The 22,839-nt window shown below is 45.9% G+C and overlaps 1 protein-coding gene across 1 annotated transcript in view; it reads right to left on the bottom strand.

Moving 5' to 3' along the window:
• Positions 1 to 22,839, bottom strand: part of TULP4 (TUB like protein 4) — a 1,536,781-nt gene that overhangs the window by 901,405 nt on the left and 612,537 nt on the right. Inside the window, exon 3 of the mRNA XM_069607877.1 lies at positions 14,538 to 14,666. Coding sequence (XP_069463978.1) covers positions 14,538 to 14,666 — 129 coding nt within the window. The remainder of the gene's footprint in view (positions 1 to 14,537; positions 14,667 to 22,839) is intronic.

The raw sequence follows: 22,839 nt of genomic DNA, 5'->3' as shown, positions 1-22,839 counted from the left end.
AAGCATAAGAACCCTGCTTCTGAGCCTTTTTTTTGCTCTCCATAGATCTTTAAGGGCTAAGCCCTCCATTCTATAGCGTAGTGCCCTTGAAGGGTGAATACTTCTGAGCGTGTTCTGTCCACTCCTATCGGATCCCATGTCATGATAAAGTCCCCCATGAGTAGGATTTCCCCTTTGCGAACCGCTCCAACTTCCCCATGACTTGGTATAAAAAGGGGTCTTGCCCGACATTTGGTGCATAAATGGTAGCAATGGTGAGCTCTCTCCCCCCTAGCTCGACCTGCACAAAGACATATCTCCCCTTGCAGTCAGTAAGTGTATCTCCTACTTTTGCACCCAGTGTGTCTCTAACCCGCACCATCACTCCTGCTGTTTTACTGCTAGCATTAGCTTGGTATATCTGTGTGTAGTTCTGCATCTTTTTTTATGTTTATCCTCTTTCTTAATGGGTGTTTCCTGGAAGAGTAATATATCTGTCATGTCTTCATTGCTGTATGGTTGCTTTCAGTTCCCTATCCTGGATTGACTCCGCCATGCATTTTATCCATATGTTGGAGCGTCTCGAGCGATTTTCAAGGTCTTCTGTCTACATTTCAAGGTTATGCGTGGCTATGGCTATTTGATCCAATAAAACAGAGTTCTGACGGACCTCAACGTGTCGAAGAGACCAGCGGATGAGTGAAGGTGTGGCTGCAGGAAAACTTGTCCAAATAACGCAGTACACGCCACGACCCCCTCCCGCCCTTTGCCTGATCTCCGACGGTGGAAGCTTAGTCCAACTGGATCTTTAACTGCAACAAGGTTCCATCTGAGGTAGCCAATTTGTGGGCTTTACTTTTATAATACCTGCCTGTGTCAATATGTCCTTTAAATGAATCACCATCACAGAATATTTCTTAAAAGGCACATATTCCGTTTATTTTAAAGCACAGCCAGCGCGAGTAAATGACAGCTGTGAGCTTTGTTCTACCTCTGAAGTTTTTCCCAAAGCACCATCTTTATATACATTGGTACACATAGCTTTGTGACATGTCATTAAATCACAGGTTAATTGTAGACACTGGCCAGAGTTGGCTTTTGTTGGTGCAGCGGTTAACTGGCTATTTCTTCTCCTAGAGCCTGTTCCAATGATACATGTGTACAAGTGAACTGACATGCAAGCAGTTCTTCAAACGTGTGTACAGCCAGTTAATTAGAGAATCCATGTTTTACAAAAAGTGCCTACATTTATTCATAATTTCCACACCTTGCCCCATTTCTAACTGGCAACAAGAGCCAAAAAAGTCAGACACTGCTACCCGGAGAGAGTGGAAAGGTAAGTACTCCGGGAAGGAGACACATACCCAGTAGAGTTAGAACCCTTAGCCTTTATGGTTTATCCCATTCTAGTACTGTGACAAATAGGAGACTGTCGTACCTTCTCCCCTAGGGGGAGACCTTTCCCATGGGACCAGGGTGGTGCGTCCACAGTACAACAATCCTGACCTGAGGGTGATGCACCGAGGGAGGATTACATGGGGAAGGAAACCCTGGATGGGATAGGGGACGACTATTCTCAGGGAACAAAGTATGACCCTGCTTCAATACACCAACCCCTTTCCCAGTACCAAACCCTTCTTCCTCTTTTCTAAATAGAGCCAATGGGCTCTATTGCCAACTTAGTCAATCTAATATCCTTGACAAAACAAAAATATCCAAGAATACCAAGTATGCAACTAGTTCTAAAAAAAATACTATGAAGAAGATGACTGAGAGCCTGAAGATCACAATACAGAAGCAGAGTGAGCCGTCTAGCTTCTCCCTAGAGCTGATTGGACCAAATGAACACAACAATCCAGAGCAGGAGCTCAAAACGAGCTCAGCTGGGAAGCAGAGGAAAAAACTATCTTCCAAGGAGGAACTGCAGGAGCCGTGTACCGTGCAAGCAATCGAGAGAAGAAAAGGAAGCCATGAGCAGAGGAGAAAGAGAACCCGAACGTGGTCCAGGAAGGAAGGAAGGACTAATCGGGCTATTGCAGAGTGACCCAGACCCCAGGAAAGTGCCATAAGGAGAGGACGGGCCCCCGGGCAGAGTCAGACTTCTGCAGAGCCACTGCAGACCCTGTTGGCCACCTGAATGCTACTGAGTCTCGAGAAACAACATAGCTGCTCAGAAAATGCTGGTACCTGCAAGGAAGAAGCAAAAACCGGTATGTGGGTTATCGAGAGGTGTTAGATGTCCAGGGAGGCAAGGGGGTAAAGGCAGAAGATGGAACAAAAGGGTCTGGGCCCCTGAAGGGACATTGCAAGTCTGTGGCCCGCACCCATATGGAAGTCAAAGTACAAGAGGGTCTGAGACCCCGAGAATAACTAAGATTGTGAAAAAGGAATCATATGTTTGCCAGAAGAGTGATCTAAACAGACGCGATAACGGATTTTGAGTCCAGACCCACACCCATATGAGAAGCTGGGAATAAGGGGGTCAGAGACCCTGATTGTAATGGAAGCAAACAGAGAAGAGTTGTATACACGGCAGTGGAGTAAACCGAGCAGATATAACGCTACATTGCGAGGCTGGGACGCGCACCCATATAAAAGGCAAAAGCCTAACATAACGAAGATTAAGAGGGCCTGGGACCCTGTGAAAGAAAGAGATGGTCCATGAGAGGGAGATGTCAGTTGTTTGGCAGGAGAGTACACCAAGCTACCAAGCTGTACAGAATATTGTGAGTCTGTGACCTGCACCCACATGAGAAGTTAAGAATAAGAGGGTTAAGAACCCTGGAAATGTTAAGCACTAATTAGAAGAACAAGTTACTTTCTTACCTGGTAACGTTCTTTCGAAGGGATGGTCAGACGACGTATTCCATATCTATGACAGGTAATGTCCACAGCTGTGCTGCTTTGGAACATCTTCGGCACCTGCATCCTGCGTCGATGACGTTGATGCGCCGTCCCCGAGGACCTCCTCTGACAGCCGACGTCACCCGATGTGATAAGTAGGACGCACGACGCCCGTAGCCTCAGTTGTAGTTTTCTCCCCCAGAACGTGTGACACCAGTTCTCTGCCAGTCAGACACACAAGGCCTTGCGGAACGCAAGCTGCAATCGCAAAAGAAATTCTGCAGCGGGAAAGGTAGGGAGGGAGCGATATGGAATACGTTGTCGGACCATCCCATCGAAAGAAAGTTACCAGGTAGGAAAGTAACTTGTTCTTCGAGGGGATTGGGTCCTACGACGTATTCCATATCTATGACAGACTCCCACAACAGTACCAAACAAGGAGGTGGGAAAAGAATTTAGAACACAAATTTAGCATGCCCAATCAAATTGCGGAATACAGGACTGTCTTGCCAAAGGCCAGATCCTGCCCTCGGATGGAATCGAGGGAGTAGTGACGTACAAAAGTATGTACTGAAGCCCAGGTGGCTGCATCACAGATGTGACAAATAGGAACACCCCTCTGCAGGGCAGTAGACGCAGCCACTCCCCTGGTAGAATGGGCCCGCAAGCCAGCCGGAGGGTCCTTACCCGCCAAGCGGTAACACTCGGAGATAGCTAAAATAATCCAACGAGACAAAGTCTGTTTCGACACAGCTTGTCCGAAACGCTTTCAAGCGTAACCAATGAAAAGTTGATCGTCCACTCTGACCCGGGACATGCGTGAAATATAAAAGCTCAACACTCTCCTAGGATCAAACCTATGGAGCCTCTCCTCTTCATTACCAGGATGTGGAGGAGGATAGAACGCCGGAAGAACAACCTTCTGGCACAAATGAAATTCCGAAACCACCTTCGGAAGAAAGGAAGGCCGAACTCTAAGAACAACCCTGTCCCTATGAAACACAGGGAAGGGTGGCTTAACTGGAAGTGCCTGTAACTCACTCACTCTGCGAGCGGAAGTAACGGCAACCAAAAACACAGTTATCAGAGTTAACAGCCTCAAAGGGCAAGAATGCAAAGGCTCAAACGGAGCACCCATAAGAAACTTAAGAACAAGGTTCAAATCCCAACCGGGCACCAGAAAAGGTGACGGAGGGAACAAATTAGTGAGCCCTTTCAAAAACAGAAATTAAAGGAATCTTAAAATAGGAACATTCTTCAGACGAGCGCTTAAATATGGACAGCGCCGCCAGGTAACCTTTAATGGTCCCCACTTGCAAGCCCCTGTGGGCCAAGGAAAGCAAAAAAGACAGAACCATGGGAATGTCACACTCAAAAGGAACCACATTCTGAACTCTGCACCAGTCGCATAACTTTCTCCAACGGCAACGGTACAGAGACTTAGTAGCCGGCCGCCTGGCCGAGAGCAACACCTCCATCACGTCTTCAGGGAGGTCCCAATCCTTATACCTCAACCTTTCAGAAGCCAAGCGTGAAGGTTGAGGGATCTGATCATCTGGATGGAGAACCTGACCCCCCCTCCCTTGAGAGCAGATTGTCTCGGTAGGGAAGACGACGTGGAGGGCAGAGGACAAATTGAGAAGGTCCGGGTACCACGTCCTCCGGGCCCACGCCGGAGCAATGAGGATCATCCGGGAACCGAACCTCCGTAACCTCTGCAGTACTTGCGGGATGACGGGGACTGGAGGAAACGCGTACAGCAGTGGGAATGACCACTCCACCATGAACGCGTCTCCTAAGGCTCCTTTTGGAGGAAATTCCCTCGAGCAGAACCTTTCGCACTTCCGGTTGACACTGGAGGCGAAGAGATCCACATGAGGGGTCCCCCAAAGGGCGAAGATCTCCAGGAGAATCACCTGAGCCAGCTCCCACTCGTGAGAGATCGCGCTCTGCCTGCTCAGAGCGTCCGCCGTCTCGTTGTCGTCTCCGGCCAGATGAACAGCCGAGTTCGAAACTTCCAGCTGTATGGCCCAGAACTCGAGCTGCATCGCCTCCCTGAACAGAGGAAGTGACCCTGTCCCCCCCCTTTTTGTTGAGGTAGTGCATGGCCACTGTGTTGTCCGTTAGAATCAGGACACTCTTTCCTCGCACAGTCGGCAGAAAAGCCTTCAGGGCTAGCCTGACGGCCCTCAGCTCCAACAGATTGACATGGAGTCTGGACTCCGACGGAGACCAACGACCGCTGACTGTCAACTCGTTGGCATGAGCTCCCCATCCCGTGAGGGATGCGTCCGTCACTATCGTCACCTCTGGCCAGGGCAGCCAAATGGGGCCCGTTTCATCAGATTGCCTTCGACGGCCCACCACAGAAGGTCCTGGGCGACCGAGGGCGGCACCTGAACAGGGTCCGACAACCTGCCGGAGGACTGAGACCACTGGAGCTTGAGTGCCCATTGCAAAGATCTCATCCGCAAGCTGGCCTCTGGCACCAGAAGAATGCAGGATGCCATGAGGCCGAGCAGTCTCAAGAACTCGGACGCTGGGAGAGTCTGGGCGAGCTGAAACTTGTGCACCATTTGCTGAATGTGAAGAGCCCTCACCTGGGGAGGAAAACACAGCCCCAGGGATGTGTCGAGCACTGCTCCAATGTACTGGAGCCGCTGTGATGGCATCAAATGGGACTTCTGTAAATTGAGGGAGAAGCCCAGCTTGTGAAGGGAGTGGAAGGTGACGGACAGATGATCCAGGACTTGCTCGGGAGAGCTCCCCCTGATCAACCAATCGTCCAGGTAGGGGTAGACGTGAATCCCCCGTTTCCTGAGATGCGCTGCCACCACCACCATGAGCTTGGTGAAAACCCTCGGGGCGGAGGTGAATCCGAACGGCGGGACCCGAAACTGAAAGTGTGAGTCGCCAACCGCTAACCTCAGGTACTTCTTGTGCTTGGGATGGATTGGCACATGGAAGTAAGCGTCCTTGAGGTCGAGAGAACCCAACCAATCCTGAAGTTGAAGGGCCTGGAGGACTTGAGAGAGAGTAACCATCTTGAACTTGTCCTTCCTGAGGACTTTGTTCAAACCGCGCAAGTCCATGATGGGTCTCAATCCCCAGTCTTTCTTCGAAATCAAAAAATAAGGGGAATACCATCCCTTGTTCCTCTCCGCTACAGGCACCAGTTCTATGGCGCCTTTCACCAGCAGGGCTTGAATTACCTGCGCAAGGAGCAGATCCGGACTCTTCAAAGAGAGGTTCCCAGGTGGATTGTCGTGAGGCCTCTGCCAAAAAGGAAGACAGTAGCCGTGAGTTATGATCTCCAGAACCCACACATCTGAAGTAATGACACACCACTCAACAAGATGCTGCGCCAGCCTTCCCCCAACCGGCGAACCATGGGACCTGGCCTCATGACTGAGTGGTAGAGGCTGCGGCATTGCCTGAGGGCAAAGAGGCAACTGCCAAGGCAGCCTTGGCACCTCGAGTACCTTGTTTTCCACCTCTGGCACTCTTACGGTGGCCTCTTTGACCAACAGCTCCTTTTGATTTACTGAAGGACGAGTAATAGCAAAAGGAACCTCCCCTCCATTGTTGTCCCCTAGGACGAAAAGGCAGAGGTTGTCGAACTGCAGCGCCCAACGACTTCGCTGCAGCTTTGGAGGTCTGCAACCTCTCAAGGCTCTCATCAGCCTTGCTGCCAAAAAGATGTTAACTGTCAAAGGGCATGTTGAGGAGCCGGGACTGCACATCAGCAGCGAACCCAGACTTCCGCAACCACGCAAACCTGCGTATTTCGGTGCTCGCCGCCATGGACCGGCTGACACAATCTGCCATGTCCAAACCCGACTGAACGGCCTCACACATGGCATCCTTGCCATCCTGAACCATAGCAAGGAAACCATCCCGTTCGTCCCCTTCAGGAATATGTTCAGCCGCTAAGGAAACACAGTTCCACAGAGTGTGTGTGAAACGAGACAAGGCACATATGGAGTTGGCCGCCTGAAGCGCCATACCCCCTGAAGAAAACACTTTCTTCGCCCAGCCGTCAAAACGTTTGTCGTCCCTATCCGGAGGGATGGTAGGATACGACGCCTGCTTAGCCGGGGCCGTTGCCACCTGCACCACCAAACTCTCCGGAGTGGGGTGCCTGGACAAGTAGCAGGGGTCGCTACTGGCTGGACGGTATTTTCGTGACAAAGACTTGCCCACTGCCGGGAGACTCTCCGGAGCAGTCCAAGCCGCCGCCACCCTTCTCTGCAGAGCCATATGAAACGGCAGTACCGGGTCAGTGGGGGGACCAAGATCAAGGATGTCCGTGAGATCATCCTGAACGAACTCCCCTGGGGGAGCCGACCATCCCAAGTACTCGGTGACCCGAGACATAAGGCGCCGGTATGAAGAATCGGCATGAGTGTCAGGCTCTGGCCTACAAAACTCCACCTCCGGAGAGGTGTCCAGTCCACTGGCATCATGCAGTGACTGCCTCAGGTCATCAAACTGGCTATGGCCCGAGAGAAGCTCATCTGGTACCGTAACCGGAACCAAGCCTTCATTAGAGCCTTCATCACCCTCTGAAATGTACTCCAGGCGGTGAGAGGAAGACACCTGGGGACCAAAGCAATGCCTGACCTTAGCCAGAGCCTTTCTAGGGGCTAACCCCGTGCCACGGGGCCCCTCCGACACCACCGTCTCGAAAGGCGTCGAGCGAATCAGCGTCGACGTCAGCTGCAGCGCCACCAGCATCGATGGCGTCGACACAGGCCTCGAAGCCGGAGCTCTGAGCGTGTCTCTTGACGACCTAGGCGCCGACGACCCCCTCGGAGGCGGAGCCTCGAGAGAAATCCTCGATGACCTCTGCACCACAGGCGTCGACGTCTTCCTCGAAGACAGCACAGGATCAGGCGGTCTCGAGCGCGTCGAGGACCGGGACCTGGAACGGGAATGGCGAGAACGGCTACTCTTGTCCGAGCGGGACCTTTCCCGCGAGCCGTGCCGACCACCTGGGCCCCGAAGGCGTACGAGCGGTGTCTCTCGACCAGTGCCGACCGATCCCACTCGGAGGCGCAGGCGGACCGGTGCCCTGCGATTCAAGAATCGCTAACATCTGCCTCCCGAAGGAAGCCCATTCCTCCGGTGTTGCTTGCATGGTGGGATAAGCGACCCGCCGACGGGCGGTATCCTCGGAAGAGGACGGGGAAGGCGACCGATGCCGGCGCTTCTGGGAATGCCTCAAAGAGGCGGAGGAGTGGCAAGACCGACTCCTGGAAGGAGACCCACTGGACTTCCAACGATGACGCTGAGAGTCGCCTCTTGAGTCATCCGTCGAAAGCCCTGTAGACCTCGACTACCGGGGCTTATTCACCCGACCTACCGACAGCTTCTTCTTGCGATCCCGCAAGGCCTTGGCCATGAGCGACTGGCAGGAGACACAGTCCGTATCGTGGGCCTCCCCGAGGCACCAGAGGCAGGCGTCGTGCAAGTCTGTGACCGACATCTTGGACCCACAGTCCCCGCATTTCTTGAAGCCCGGACGTGGGGTTGAAGACAAAGTGGACATCGTTCACGAACAGGTTTTCACAAAAACCGAACAGGTTCAACGAACCGAGAAGAATACAGCAAATTCCAAAGAGTCGAGGCGTACCGAGATTCACGAAGCGAACACGTTCGCGGAAAAAACGGAACTGAGGCTACGGGCATCGTGCGTCCTACTTATCACATCGGGTGACGTCGGCCATCGGAGGCGGCGCATCAACGTCATCGACGCAGACGCCGAAGATTTTCCAAAGCAGCACAGTTGTGGACATTACCTGTCATAGATATGGAATACATCGGAGGACCCAATCCCCTCGAAGGAATCTTATGAGTGGTAGGGAAGTGTGCCAAGTTGATGGGATAAAGAACTGTGAACCTGAGAAGTACATCTTTGTGATTTCAGAAAAAGGTTGATTATTGATGCACACCTCAAATTAAATGGCAATGAAACATACATTTAAGAGGTGCTGTAGATTAATTTTAGGTGCGGGGGAGGAACTGAGGCCATGGCACAAGACCCCTACAAACAAGAGACAATTGAAATGAGGATTCAACAAGGGAACCCTCCCGTCCCCTGCACACTTTAGGATGTTTGGACTAAGTCCACTACTGTTTTCTCATATTAATAGAAAAAAACATATACACCAAAGAGTTCAAATATAAACAAAAGTTTATATCTAAAGTGTCAAATACACAATATTTCAAAAGGAGAAACATTTACAAATTCAAGAAGCAAAGCAGTGCAATAGTAGGTCACAATAAATTTGAAACAATGGTGGAATCCAATTCATGTGGCGACGCGTTTCGAGGATACTTTCCTCTTCTTCATATGGCCAAAATTGAATTCTTCATACAAAAGGAAAAAAACAAAGGGGAGAACGTTTATACAAGTTTTTTATACCTTGAGGTAATTCATTAAACTCATGCTGTACATTTCAGTCTCATCTGTGAGCCAGAGCAGACTACATTGTTAGAGAAATTGTAATTAATCTAGTACCACAAGGGCATATTCATTCCCAGTTAAATTCAGGGTGAGGGGAGGAGAAGAGGTTCAGAGAGACGTTTCTAGTCCAGTGCAAGAGAAGTCGTCGTTCAAAAGTGTTTAGAAAGAATGTAGGTAGGTAAAGGAGCCATATAGGACAAGATATAAGAAAGTATAATTACCAGTAAGCAAAGTGTTCGAGGGCATCGGGTTCAGATAGAGATCCTTGATCCTCATCATAGTTTGATTTCTACTCACTTGCTCCTCATTTTTGTTGCAGCTGTGTCTTCTTCTTGACTACAGCAAACTATATTTCCCGTGGAGGATCTACACATCGCTTGATTCACCACCAAGGATCTCTATCTGCACCCGACGCCCTCGAACACTTTGCTTACTGGTAAATTAAGACACTCAAAACAACAAGATGTTTTAACTTTACCATAAAACACACATCTGTCTGAAGCTGCCACAGAAAATAGCATATACAAGGGCAAAAAGGGGTGTTTTCTTTGCCTGGATTATTTAGTTCCAGTCTCAAACTCTTAAAGATAAAAAAACATGGGACACGATGTACAGCACGCTACAATACAAGAAATGGTGCAGAGCCTCTCAGTGTGGACCATTCTAGTTGCCATAAGTAGGTCTACTGTGGAGATGGTTAGAGCTTGGCTTGAGAAAAAGTACTTGCCATACACGAGCATTCTGAATGCAGAAGCAGAGAACATTCTGAAGCTGTTTAACAATACTTTATTAGGCTACACAATTGCTACTTTCATTTTGTGGTTGCTTTGGTGTTTTGAGTCCAAAAAGGAAGAGAATGTGTAATATGACTGTTCTGCCGCTGCACCATTGAAACTTCCGGGGGGATCATCCAACACAGCCACCTAGCTGCCAAGTTCCCACACACAAAGAGCTAATTATGAGGCAACCCCTCTTATCTGCATAAAATAAAAGCACACAGACGGTGGAGGGAAATCTAAAAGAAACCCACTCCATTGTGTTTCAATTATCGCTCATCTGCCGGTGATGGACTTTTCTCTTTCTATTCATGTTCTAGATGCTTCCTCATCACAGATCACCAAGAATAGTGTGCCCCTAGCCTGTGATTGGCAATTCACCCGAGTCCTAATAACTACATACAAGAGAAGGCTCACACGGAGGCCCACACGGCATTTAAAATAATTTTCTTTCGGCAAACAGTAGTCATCGGATGTCCCTTGACAAATCGGGTGCAAAATTTAGAAACAGCTTTGGGTATAAACTTTTTCGTTGTGTTTTCTCGTCTCCTTCCGTTTACAGCAGCATCCTATTGGAGAGGTGATCAAGGGCAGCTGTGCTGTTTTCTCATTTCCGTTTGCAAGTAGATTGTGGAAACGATTTAATATGGATTGTTCTTTTCTTCTGTAGTCTTCATGATTGCAGGGTTCTGGGTCTCCATGCTTCGGCTAAACTGCCTCTTAGTGAATGGAAGATAATCTTGAACCACTTATGCTCCCATTGGAGCAGTAGAGTGGGACTGTATATTTCATGTATGGTTCTGTCTGGTCTATTGGCCTGACAATGCCTTTATCTAAGCAGTTAACTCTACTCTCATCAAATCGGTCTTTCTTCACTGTAGGTTCCAAAATATGGTTCTATGTGTATTTTTCATGGCCACTTTCCTCGTTAGCACTTTCTTGGTGCGGTTTTCCTCGTCATTTAGTTTTTTGTTTTTCTCATGAAATGGCTGGTTACCCGTCCAACCCCATAACCTGCGCCACCCTTCCCGCCAACGTGACACACAACATTAATTTTTTTAATTAAATGAAAACGAGGAAAACTGCACAAAGAATTTGCAAATGAAGTGACCACGAAAATTAACACATGTCGCCCAATATGTAGTATAATGAGACCTTTCTTGACGCTGCCCATGAATAGTTATTGTCATAGCAGATGAGATATGATGCATAATAGCTCCAGTAGCAGCTATCATGACCCTAATACAACACATACTTATGGCCCTGCCCTTGCACCATTCTTTTTTTACCACTGCAGACAGATACTGAGACAGAGGGTGACAATAAAAGCATAGTAAGCAGATGCAGCAGGAGGAAAGGAACACAGCGGCAGAGCGGGATTGTGTTACTGACCACAGACAAGGAGCAGGAAGAGGTACATAGGGAAAGTTGGGAGAAACAACAATGTCTAAAAGGGGGACACGAAGACACAGAAAGTGGTAAAGGAGATAAGACGCTGCAACAGGATGTATAAAAGCAGCGACACAAATATAGATGGCGGAGTAGAAACCAATGTGGTTGCAGAGTAATCAGGTAAAGGGGAATGGATTAAAGGGATGAAAAAGAAGGGGAGGTTCAAAAAAGTCTGATCCATGCTGTGCATAACATGGGTGACCAACAATCAGAAGGAAGTTTTGGATGCATAGAATATCACTGCATCCCAACCTGCATAAAGTTGACACTGAATTAGTCTCAAATCTAGGCTCAGTCCCATTGAAATCCGAACTGATTGTGATAGATGACGCCCCAGTGGAACACGCTCCTTTACATGAAGTACTAGACCAGTTTAACACATATTTAACCCATAATGAGGACAGCCAATGCAAGCATGCTCCAATGATGCCACAGGAAAAGGCACCTGGGTATTTCAGGCCCATAATATCTCTATGACTAGTAATCTCAGAAAAGGGTATAATGGATGCATCCCTCCCTAGGAACATTTAGGTATTTTTACATGCGGCTAAGCATTCAGGCCTGTGCGGATTCCCTCCTCTGGGTAAGGAAGGTCCTTTTCACATCATGCCACTTGGTGCTTCGGAGGCGTTCTGCAGAGTGCAATCAGAAATCTTGGGAATATTTCAACCTATCAATTCTTCACAACAGGATTGTGATAGTCAAGATCAGTGTGCCAGCTTTCTGTTCGCCCATGTTGCCCTGTGCCTCTTCCAAATAGTTAGGAAGCTGTGTACATATTGTGCTTGCTCCCTGAAAATATCCTTGCATTCATCAATGTCTTTTGATCACCAGGACCAGTTCACTTTGCCATTACCCTTTGCTTGTTGATCTGTCCAAGGTTTCCTCATTCAACAACCGTTGGCTGGCTATGCTATTGGTTTTTGGTATTAATGGGCCTATTTTGATAATTGCTGCCTTAATGGCGCTCTAAATTTGGGGTTTCCCAGCCTAACAATACCAAGTGCAGGAACAGGATGTCTGGGAAAAGATGACCTTCCACAGGAGCCGCCTCTCTGCTACTTTGTGGATGAGCATCCCAACAGTAAAAGGCTTCTAAAAGCATAGATTTGTCGGGCTTCTCCTAATCCCACTTAAAGGCTGGCCGATGGCTGCCAATGTATACAGTGTTCACATGTCAGAGCTTATGGGTTTATTCCGGTATACACATTCGAGAATTCAGGTCGACAAGGCATGTCAAGCAGTCAAACGAAAAAGGGGAACATGTTGCAGGTGGATGTGATTAGCTTTTGCTTAAAACGATAATTCCGGGCAATTAAATGGACACAAGCTTGATGCGGTGAGGTCAAACAAAGAGGTGCAATTGTAAACAATATTTTGTAGCAAACAGCCTTATACAATGAATGTAATTCATTTTACCACAGAGTTAACGGAAAGCAATACATTACAATGACTTATTTAAAAACAAAAAAGAGTCTCAGTAATTCACAGGCCAGTTTAGCAGCATCGTGGACGCCGTAAATCACGGGACTCTGACTAGCGTAATTTAATGTTTGAATGGAGGGGTGCCCTAGGTGCACATGTAATATCAGCCCTCCCTATAAAATAATGGCATTTTCCGAACCTCGCTGTAGAAAAGTCACCTAATAAAATGGTGAGCTTTTCAATTATGAGAAATTAAGTTCGAATGCACTCTGTTTAGAGGGTAGCCATCACAGTTACATGTATTATGATTTATTTACAGTGCTTTCTGCAATTTGAATGTATAGATTGTACAGATACAATACAAATGTTGCATCTTATAAATATGGAAAAGTGTTTCTTGCCTGGAAGGAAGTCGAGAAATTAATTACAGACTCATTTAACCATAGGCCAAACAACTGTTTCTGTGCGCCTGACAAAACACGCTTTTTAATCTGATTAATTCTGAATCAGAATGTGTGACTAAAATGGGAAAACACGTTTTATATGTGAAATGTGTTCATGCGATGTGGAAAGTGTTTAAGTACTCCTAATCTCTTTTTGCATGGTAACATTTTCATTGAAAAAAGTTATTTAAAAATAAATGGTTTTAAAATTATATCATAAGGTAGTGTGGTAATGCTGCAAATGCTTATATCTTCATAACTGCTATGGGTGACAGTTCCCTTGTTACAGAAAGCTTTGTAATAATTGTAAAAACTGTTTTAATAAGTTTGTCCTGTAATATTCTTTGTTTATACAGAGGTTATGGAACACAATTGCTATGCAAGGTAAGCCAACACGTCTAATTTCTCACAATCATGAAAGCTGGCACCAGACTTCTCTATATGTAGAGGTTTTGTATGGTTACCAAAAACAAACTTAACCGTAAAGTCTCTGCTGCAGGGCCCAAAGCAAAGAGTTGAAACGGCATGACGGTGTGTTGGTTTAACACCAATATTGAACGGAGGAAAGCACAGGGGCAATGTGGTGGTCTTGGAAGCAAGACCACGAAAAATCCCGGATCCGCACTTAGAAATTTAAGTAAGGTACGGTATTAGGCACGTTATAAAAAAAAATTAAATAAATAAATATAAACATTGTAATGAGAGAGTCATATTGTTTCATTAAATGATCCATAATATACAGTGGAGGCCCTAGAATTGCAATAAATGTCTATGAAAACTACACTTGGGTAGTCTTAAGTGCACATCTTGGCACTCCAATTTTTGTGATATCCACAAAAGCAGGTATTCACCTGGGGGTAAAAAAGAAACCATGCCTAGCGATATGAGATCTTAGGGGAATCAACTGATTTGTAGGTGGTAAGTAGACCAATCATGAAAAGAGAGATTTCAAACAATGCATAACGCAATTAATTTAATGTAGCAACCTGTAGTCACTATTTCATGTGTCAATTGCATGATGTCAATTTCCTATTTATCAAGTTTTATTTTTGATTTCCTCCAGGCATTGAGTTGCAGATTAACGTTTCTATTTATTCCCTCATAAAACAGTTTAAAATAAATCCTTCTTAGATGCACTCCTTGGCTTACCTGCGCACCACGATCGTTGACAAGTTCCACGGACCACCTGCCTTCATACTGGATCCACACAAAGATTCCTCCATCTGCATCGCATGTTGCCAGCTTCTGAAAAGGTTCATTCCACCGGACAAGGACAACCTAAGATCAAGTCATACAAACAAGGGCGTCAGTCTTCATGAGTGAACACAGCTTCTTCACACAACATTTGAAAGGAAATACCTTTCAAATTCTGCTTTCCGCCAAACTAAATCAAGAACACCAGACATCATTTATGCAGGGCACAATTCAGTAGCTAACAGCACTAGCAACACAATTCAACATCTTAGCCATCTTTTAAAACACATCAATTCCATTTTAGAGATGCTTATTAACTCTAGTTCCCAATTTTGGCGGCATAGATTTCTTGGACAAGCATCACATATATCGGTCAAACTTAAAGATACTGCCCTTTCTTTTGTGGAATAAAACTGGTGGTCAACTGCACTACCACGGATTCCTAACTTTTCAGAGAAACCTTCTGTGTTGCCAGGCACACTTTGCATACAAGGCTCTACTCGGTACTGTAGCATCTTTGACTCTGGCTATGGTCAAAACAACCACAACAAAGCTCCGACTTTGGGTGCTGAAATAACTATTAAAGCAAGCATAAGTGCATACGAAGAATACACACAGCACTAAAACAATAAATAAGTTGCACTAGAATTCTGCATAGTACTCCATTACAAATTCAAATTAAAAATGAAATCACGCTAAATCTACAGAAATAATCTCAAGCATTTTCTTAAAGGTTGAGTGTATTGTCAAACAAAAAATTAAAATGCCAAAGACCAACCACAAAAAAGTTACAATTAAAAATGGGGATGTAACCAGTATATCAAATTCAGTGCTCGGCAGGATGCAATACTGCTCGCTTGTGTTGCCTTAAAGCTTGCTCTACATACTTGAGCAAAATATGAATTGGAAAGAGAATTTGACACAAGGTGCAAATACATAATTGCAGGGCTGCAAAGGAAAAGCCTACCCTATAACAGGGGTCTGACACCTGAGGCTCTTCAGATGTTTTTTCAACTACGACGCCCATGATCTCTCACCATTTACTATGCTGGATAGGAGTGGTGGGATTTGTAGTCTAAAACATCCGGAGAGCCAAAGGTTGCAGACCCCTGGCCCTATAAGGACGTGTTTTCCTCTCAGCCTGATTTAGCTTGCAAGAAAATGAAAATGCATTGATGCTTCAAGAGTGTCTGCGTAAAAAATACAGATACACCGACCGCTCCCGTACAGGATTAGCCCAAAACCCATGGACAGTCAACCTCCTTATCCTTATCCTCCTCCTCCTCCTATTCTCTTCCCCCCCTCAACCCTGATCTCTCCCCACTGCCCGTAATCTCGGTCTCTATCTTGACTCCAACTTCTCCTTTAGCCATCATATTTCACTTACCTTTCGCGCTTGCCGTTATCTTTTTAATATTCGAAAAATTCGTCCCTTTCTCACTTTTCATGCTACCAAGCTCTTGGTCTCTTCTCTAATCTTTTCGACTCTTCTACTGCTCTGTTATACTCTTTGGCTTTCCTCGCTCTCACCTAGCCCCACTCAAATCACTTTATCATTCCTCCATCCGCTCGCTTTATTCATGATCCTTTTGTGACTCCATCTCCTCTTCTCTTGACTCTCTTGGATGGCTCTTCTTTCACCCTCAGCTGAAATTCGATTTTCTCTGTTTAGTATTTAAATCCTTATATGGCCTCGCCCTTGATTACCTTGCTTCTCTTCTTTCATTTTACTCTCCTTCTCGTCCTCTCTGCTCTGCTGGACTTTTTTTACTCACTGTTCCATGTGCCTCCTGTGCCCCATCTCGTTTTCGATCTTTTCAACTGCTTGCCCCGCTCCACTGGAACCTTCTTCCACTATTTCTCCGATCTATAACCTCTTATTCTGTGTTTAGCTCCTCCCTAAAATGTCATTTACTTCAGTCTCCTGTTTGATTGGTATTGGCTGATTCTAAACACAATTGCTTTGCTGATTTTAATGTACTGTCTGTCGCCTGTTTCTCTGTGAAGCACTTTGAAAAAAAGCGCTATATAAAACCTAATAAAATACAAATACATGGGCCTAGTCAAAAAAGTTTCCAAGCGATTGAGATGGATAATGATGTATTCATGTGAATAGAGCTGCTTTACATTGAAATTCGGAAATGACTGACTTCCTGTACACTTCAAAACGGCACATTTGACTAACATCTTTCTTTTGCTCTCCATCAGTAGTCACTCCACAATACACTGGATTCACAGCACGTTCTCACAAATCCTTTTTATTAACCCGAAGTTTCAGGATCCGAGGGATTTCTTGGAGTATTTCTGCTGCACAGTACATTCAAGACCACAAAACTGGTTTAAAGAGGGTGTTTAGAACGAGTTTCAAGGTACGGCATGAAGTCACATTAAAAAAACGTGCTGTTCATGTTGTAGAATGTCACATTAGCACCGAAATGTTTCTGCTGTAAAGGACGTTGTGTGTAGTTTATTTGAAAATAAAAGTGGTGTCCCTTGTGCAATAGGAAGGAAGAGTGACAAGCAGCCGCACCCAAACAGTAAGGGTGGATGGGGGGGTCAGGAGTGGAAAAAGGGGTTGCGGAATGATGAGTCGCAAAATAATGTCCCTGATCTGTAGAACCAGCTGGATTGCGCTGCGTTTGAATGGAGCATTATATTTAGCTCACTGTGTCATCTAGGGTGCTTTGTAAACAGTACCATCTCTATGGCCTTCTGCAATGCTTAGGTTGTCAGAAAATGGCGCCCGAATCCATGTGATGCCACTTAACACCGATAGTAAAGTACACTTGCCTTTTGCAACTTTATAGACTTCACAAATGTTCTCATTACAATATCGTGTAAACAAGAATAGGGCATCTAGCGTGGTAAAAGCACTTGCACGAGGATCCTCTAGCAACCACAGCAGTGGGCAAAGCAATGACGCAAGGAACCAGTGGGCCACTAGTGTCCTTGGTGGAGCCGCTCCAATGTCCTGCTGCCTCTTGATGCCGAATCCTCTATACAACATTTCAGTTTTTACCAGGAGATTAAGAAGGATAAATGCACCCCTGAAGAGCGCTTCAACACTCTCCGCTACCCTCCACTGCCTTCCCTTTCACTGTAAATTCTTCCTGGGCCACCATGGTAACCGAAACATTAACACTGCAGCCGGCTGGTCAGAGCTGAAATTTGTGGCAAGGGGCATGACACAGCAAACTGGATGTGGTGGAGAAGAGGTTGCTAGGAGCGCGACAGAGACTCCGCCTTGGTGTAGCAGACAGGACAGTGTACTGTCAAAGAATAATGGTTTCCATGAAGACTACAGAATACAGCATGTAAATAGAATGATGCAAACATTGAAACAGGTTTTTATACCGCTTTATAGGACCGTACAAAGAATTCATGAGGACTTGAAAGGAATAAGTAGAAGGACGTTTTAAATTAAGTTGAACATGTTAAATGTTGGTGGAAAAGAATGCGGAAGTGCAATATTTAATATGAAGTAACATGAAATGATAAAATTGCATTTTTTTTGCAAGACTGTTCATAGTTCCTAATAATTAAAATACTAATACAAATGAGAATAGAAATATATCCCATGAAATGTTTTCATTTCATTCTCTACGAAGGCGCAGCCCAGCTGGTTACATGTGGATCTGACTGTTATTAACACCAACTCCAATTTCTCTTTTACAGATAGTCCAAGTAGATTAACACTTGCATTATGGGAGAAATAGTGTGCAGTTGTATGGGCTGAGTCAACTACCACTCACCAATTGGTATGAGGGCTCAACAACACTTTGGGGGCCCAGTTATCTATAATTATATTTTTAAGCGGTTGCACCCATTTTACTACACTGAGCCACTGGTAATTTACTAGAGCAGAATTCCAAACCGACCCTCAATAACCACTCTCCTCTCTCCTGCCATCATTCTCACCTTGCCCTCCCTCTCATTCTCGCTATTGGTGTGGCTCTCATTTGCTTCCTTTATAGTTCCCCCTCTTTGAACTCATCCACCCGTCAGCTGTACCCTTGTCGCACATTACCACACACAATCCCGTCTGCCCCTTGTTAGGCAACATTTGAATGCAGTACCTCTGGGAACTCTACAAGCAACTATGAATACAGGTATAGGCAACCCAACCTTTGGTATAAGCTTGTACTACACAGTTTTGGTAGCATGTTGAGCAGCCAGGCTCATCTCAAGAGGGGAAATATGAGCTGTAGTGGAGTTACACAAAGATTCACAGTTACAGGTATTCAAATAGACTCTTACACTCAAGGTTTCTTGCATAAACAATTATTAATTTATCAGTCAGTTATAAAGTCTTCTTCAGAAGGGAGCAATATACTAGTAACACACAAATATACTTCAATACTGTACACTCTGAGTTTCTGAATCAGACAAGACCCTTTTGGGATGGCCCAGAGACACAACCTACACCCACAGGTGACTTCAGTAACAAGGGTGCTGGGGACATTAATATCTTGATGTTGGCATTCAGAACACTCTTAAAAAGTAGGTAAAAGGCAAAGGTTATTAGAACACAGGAAATTACAAATATTCATAAGCAGGGCAAATACTTTCAGATAGAAATTAGAAGAGTCATTCAAGTCAATAGGCAAAAGTCTTTGTATAGGATGCAGCACTTCAGGTAAGTAAATGGAAAAGTCTTTGCACAAGTTCTTAGGAGTCTTTGACGAAAAGAGGAATCAAATGTACAGCCACAAGCTGATTAGGCTTGTGAGTTGTGGAAGTTACAAGCACTTCTACAGTAAGAGGTAAGTTCTCAGACTTATTTTATAGTAACTTGGTAAAGAAGAAAAGATGCAGCTGATGACCTCGGTTCCTGTGCAGCTCTGCAGATCTCACTGTTCCTGGGCCTCAGTCGTGGGGACAAGAGGGAGGATGTCAAAGGGGTGAGGGGGGATTACTGCACTGCACTGGGACTGTCAAAACTGGCAACCGGCAAACTTCACTTTCAGTGGCTGTTTCGCATTTCAGCTCCTTGTGGTACAGCAAATCGCAATAAGCGCGGTTCCTGGCAGTCAAGGTGGGCTGTCCTTACTTCTGGGGTCCTGCACTCTGATGAGGGGGCTCAGGCTTGGTCAGTCCTGCTTCGTGGGAGTCCGGAGGATCTTCCAAAAGCTTTAGGCCAGCTTAAAAGTAATGCACACAAGCTGGTGTCCCTATCCCTGGCTATATGGTTTCCTGCAGCAACTCTGAGGAAATTCAACCAGCTCCGAGATGGGTGTCCAGGTGGCTTACTTTGGAGTTGATTGGTCCCACCAACTCAAAGGGAGAAGTCCTTGCAGGGGCTTCTCTGTTGATACAAACCTGGCAAGTAGTCACTGCAGCAGGGCTTCATCGGGCAAACCAATGGTCCAGGAGTTGCAGCAGGCATCCTCTTCGAGCTCTTCTGCGGTTCCTTCGTCTAGTGGTTGACTCTGCCTTCCAAGCCAAAAGACTTGCCTTTTATTCAGTTCTCTCCCATTCATTCTAGCCTAGCAGTCACTCACCCAGCAGGGTGGCTGTCCTTGCCGGACAGTCAGCCAGCCAATCAGCACACAGTGCATTTGGGTCTCCTAGGAGAGTAAGCACAGTGAGTGTCGGGCACCTCCCTCACTTCCTGTCTACCCCAGACACTCAGGAGCCAGAGGCAGGTTTCACGCCAGAAGCCTGTCAAAAAAGGCGAACGAACAAAGAAACCAAACCTGGTTTGGCGCGAAGAGAAATTCTCTAGAAGGACCTTCCGACAAAGACCTGCTGAATAAAGAAGACCGGGCACCATTTTAGCAAAGATGGCTGTACACCATTTTGAAAAAGATGGCTCCCGCGGTTACTTTACTGGAGCCGCAAACAGTCACGGTAAATGCAAACCAAGGTATTTCAAAACAAAACCACTGCCACCAGCCAGTCATTTGAGGAAAGGGTAACATAATATGCTATAGAAGAAGTTAGACACAGGGAATACTAAGTAACCCCTCCAGCACTCTATTGTAAGATAGTGTGTGCTGGGTCTAGAAAGTTACAATGCTAAGTAAAGTCAATTTCACTTTACTGCTCTGGGAAACAGTAGTTGAACCCAGAGAAGGCATTTAAACCTGGGGAAATCTGGAAGACTTCCCTGTGGCACTGCATTGAAGGTGCTTCGTGACACACTTGTAAAAGATGATGCCTATGGAGTTGATTGGACTCCATAACCAAAAGAAACACAGTGTATAAAAATCACATTAAAATACATGAGAGAGTCGGAAAAATGGTCACACTCTCCAGGTTAAAAGAATCAAGTCCTCAAAATCCAGCAAAGTTGCTGGGGCTCTCTAAGGTGGAGAAATTAACACATGTTTGATAATTCTCCCTAACACCCCTGCCAGCCCACAGTCTCTGCTAATGCCATACTTTACCAATTTGCTTTAGTGTTACCATAAATGTGAACAGCTATGAGGAAACTCCCTTGTACAAGGAAACCCTATAATTGCCACTGTTATTTTAAAGTAGTCACAGCTCTCCAAATGTTACAAACTGTTGACTTGAACCCCCAACCATTTACTATACTGGCTATGGCTGATGGGAGTTGCAGTCCAAAACATGTGGAGAGTCAGAGCCTGCACACCCCGGGTCTAGAGAAACAGAAGAGTTTGCATTACAGGTTTTTTTCTTGTAACTTGAATAAACATTTTAAGTGACACGTGTTAAAATCATCATGAATAACAGGGCCAGTCCAGACAAAACGGCGACAGCATTACTCACATTCCCAATTCTTCAGAACTGGGGTCTGGAAACAATGGCACTCCATATGTGTTGGACTACTACTCCCATCAGCCCTTGCCAGCATAGTAACATGGCAGTGGAGGTAAAAATAACTGAGCTCTAGGTTGCAGAAATCTGTACATACATAACAAAAGATTATATCAACGAGTTCAACTATCCCAATGGAATTACAGGATTTTGTGAAAGTTCAAAATATATTTTGGGCTGTCTAATCAAAGTCCAGAAAAGCCCTTTTCTTATTCACTGGACGATCTAGCGCACAGGCCCCTCCGTTGTCCAAGGAGGTTTGATCATGAGGGTCTTGATGGAATAGAATGCTGGCATAGAGTAATCCAACAAGGATGGGTGCCAATCAAGATTTGAAGCACCACACAACTGAACCAGCAGCAAACAGTGTGTAAAGCAAGTAACGAGAAATGAGGCGGGAGGGCGGGGGTGAGAGAACAAGTAAAAGAGTGGGAGGAAGCGAAAGAGCGAGAATCTGCAAGGTAGACATTATTTCAAAAGGGCACATAGGATCTCTCTCTCTCTCACTCTCTCTCTCTCTCTCTCTCTATCATTTTTTCACTCCAAACCTTTTACAGATCCCAATTTTCCTATCCTGAAAAACATTGCAACTTGTCACCTCATTCCTTTGAACTTGATAAAGTGCTCCGTAACGCATTGGTGGGACCAGCACTGCGTAAAAGCATCCATAAAATAAGTCTCAAGTTCGACCTGTCACAATAGGGGAGCCAAGGGGTACTTCATGGGGGATGGGGGGGAGGGAGGGCTTTGACTTACTTCTGCTTGCAATTGACAGTATGGGGCGAATGATGGAGCTTAGCTGAGCATCTTCATGTTCCAGCAACTTTTCAATTTAAAAGCATTTTTATCATGTTTCAAACTTTAGTTTTCCAAGCTATAATCTTCTGATGACTGGACCACGATTGCCATGAAAGTGTGTGAGCGTGTTGATCAGAACACCAGAGTGTCAGCTGCTTCTTTAATCTGTACAGTTTTTGTTCAAGCCTAGTTTATTTTAATTGTATTTTAATTGGTTATAACGCGCCTAATACCATACCTGAGTTCGGTTTTTCAAACCGCTGTTGCTCTGCGTGGTCTTGCTACCAAGACCAGCGCATTGCCCCTGTGCTATCCTCCGTTCACGTATTTGACTACAAAGACAACAAACATCAGTCGCTCGGTGAAATCCTCTTGGGAGGCTGACCACGTGGCTGAGGATGAACACATGGTTTGATTGCCCTGTAATTGGATCATGTGTTCATGGCATGGGGCTGCCAGCTGGCACAGTCATAGTGCACTTATGTGATATTACTGAATTGAGGTGACGTGCTAAAGGCCATGCAGAGATAACAAGAAAGACACAATAATGCCTAGGTGTTAATCTTTGTAGGGTCTCCCTGTAAATTAACTAAGAATAAAGTGGCTTTTGAGGTAACTGAGGTGGAAGAAAGCTAATCCCCGCACCCTTCTCTTGAAATGTGTTTGGGTGGGGGAA

This window comes from Ambystoma mexicanum, chromosome 4q (assembly GCF_040938575.1).
Source record: "Ambystoma mexicanum isolate Mex_15411 chromosome 4q, UKY_AmexF1_1, whole genome shotgun sequence".
NCBI classification, from domain to species: domain Eukaryota; kingdom Metazoa; phylum Chordata; class Amphibia; order Caudata; family Ambystomatidae; genus Ambystoma; species Ambystoma mexicanum.
This window is presented reverse-complemented; position numbering and strand designations above follow the sequence as displayed.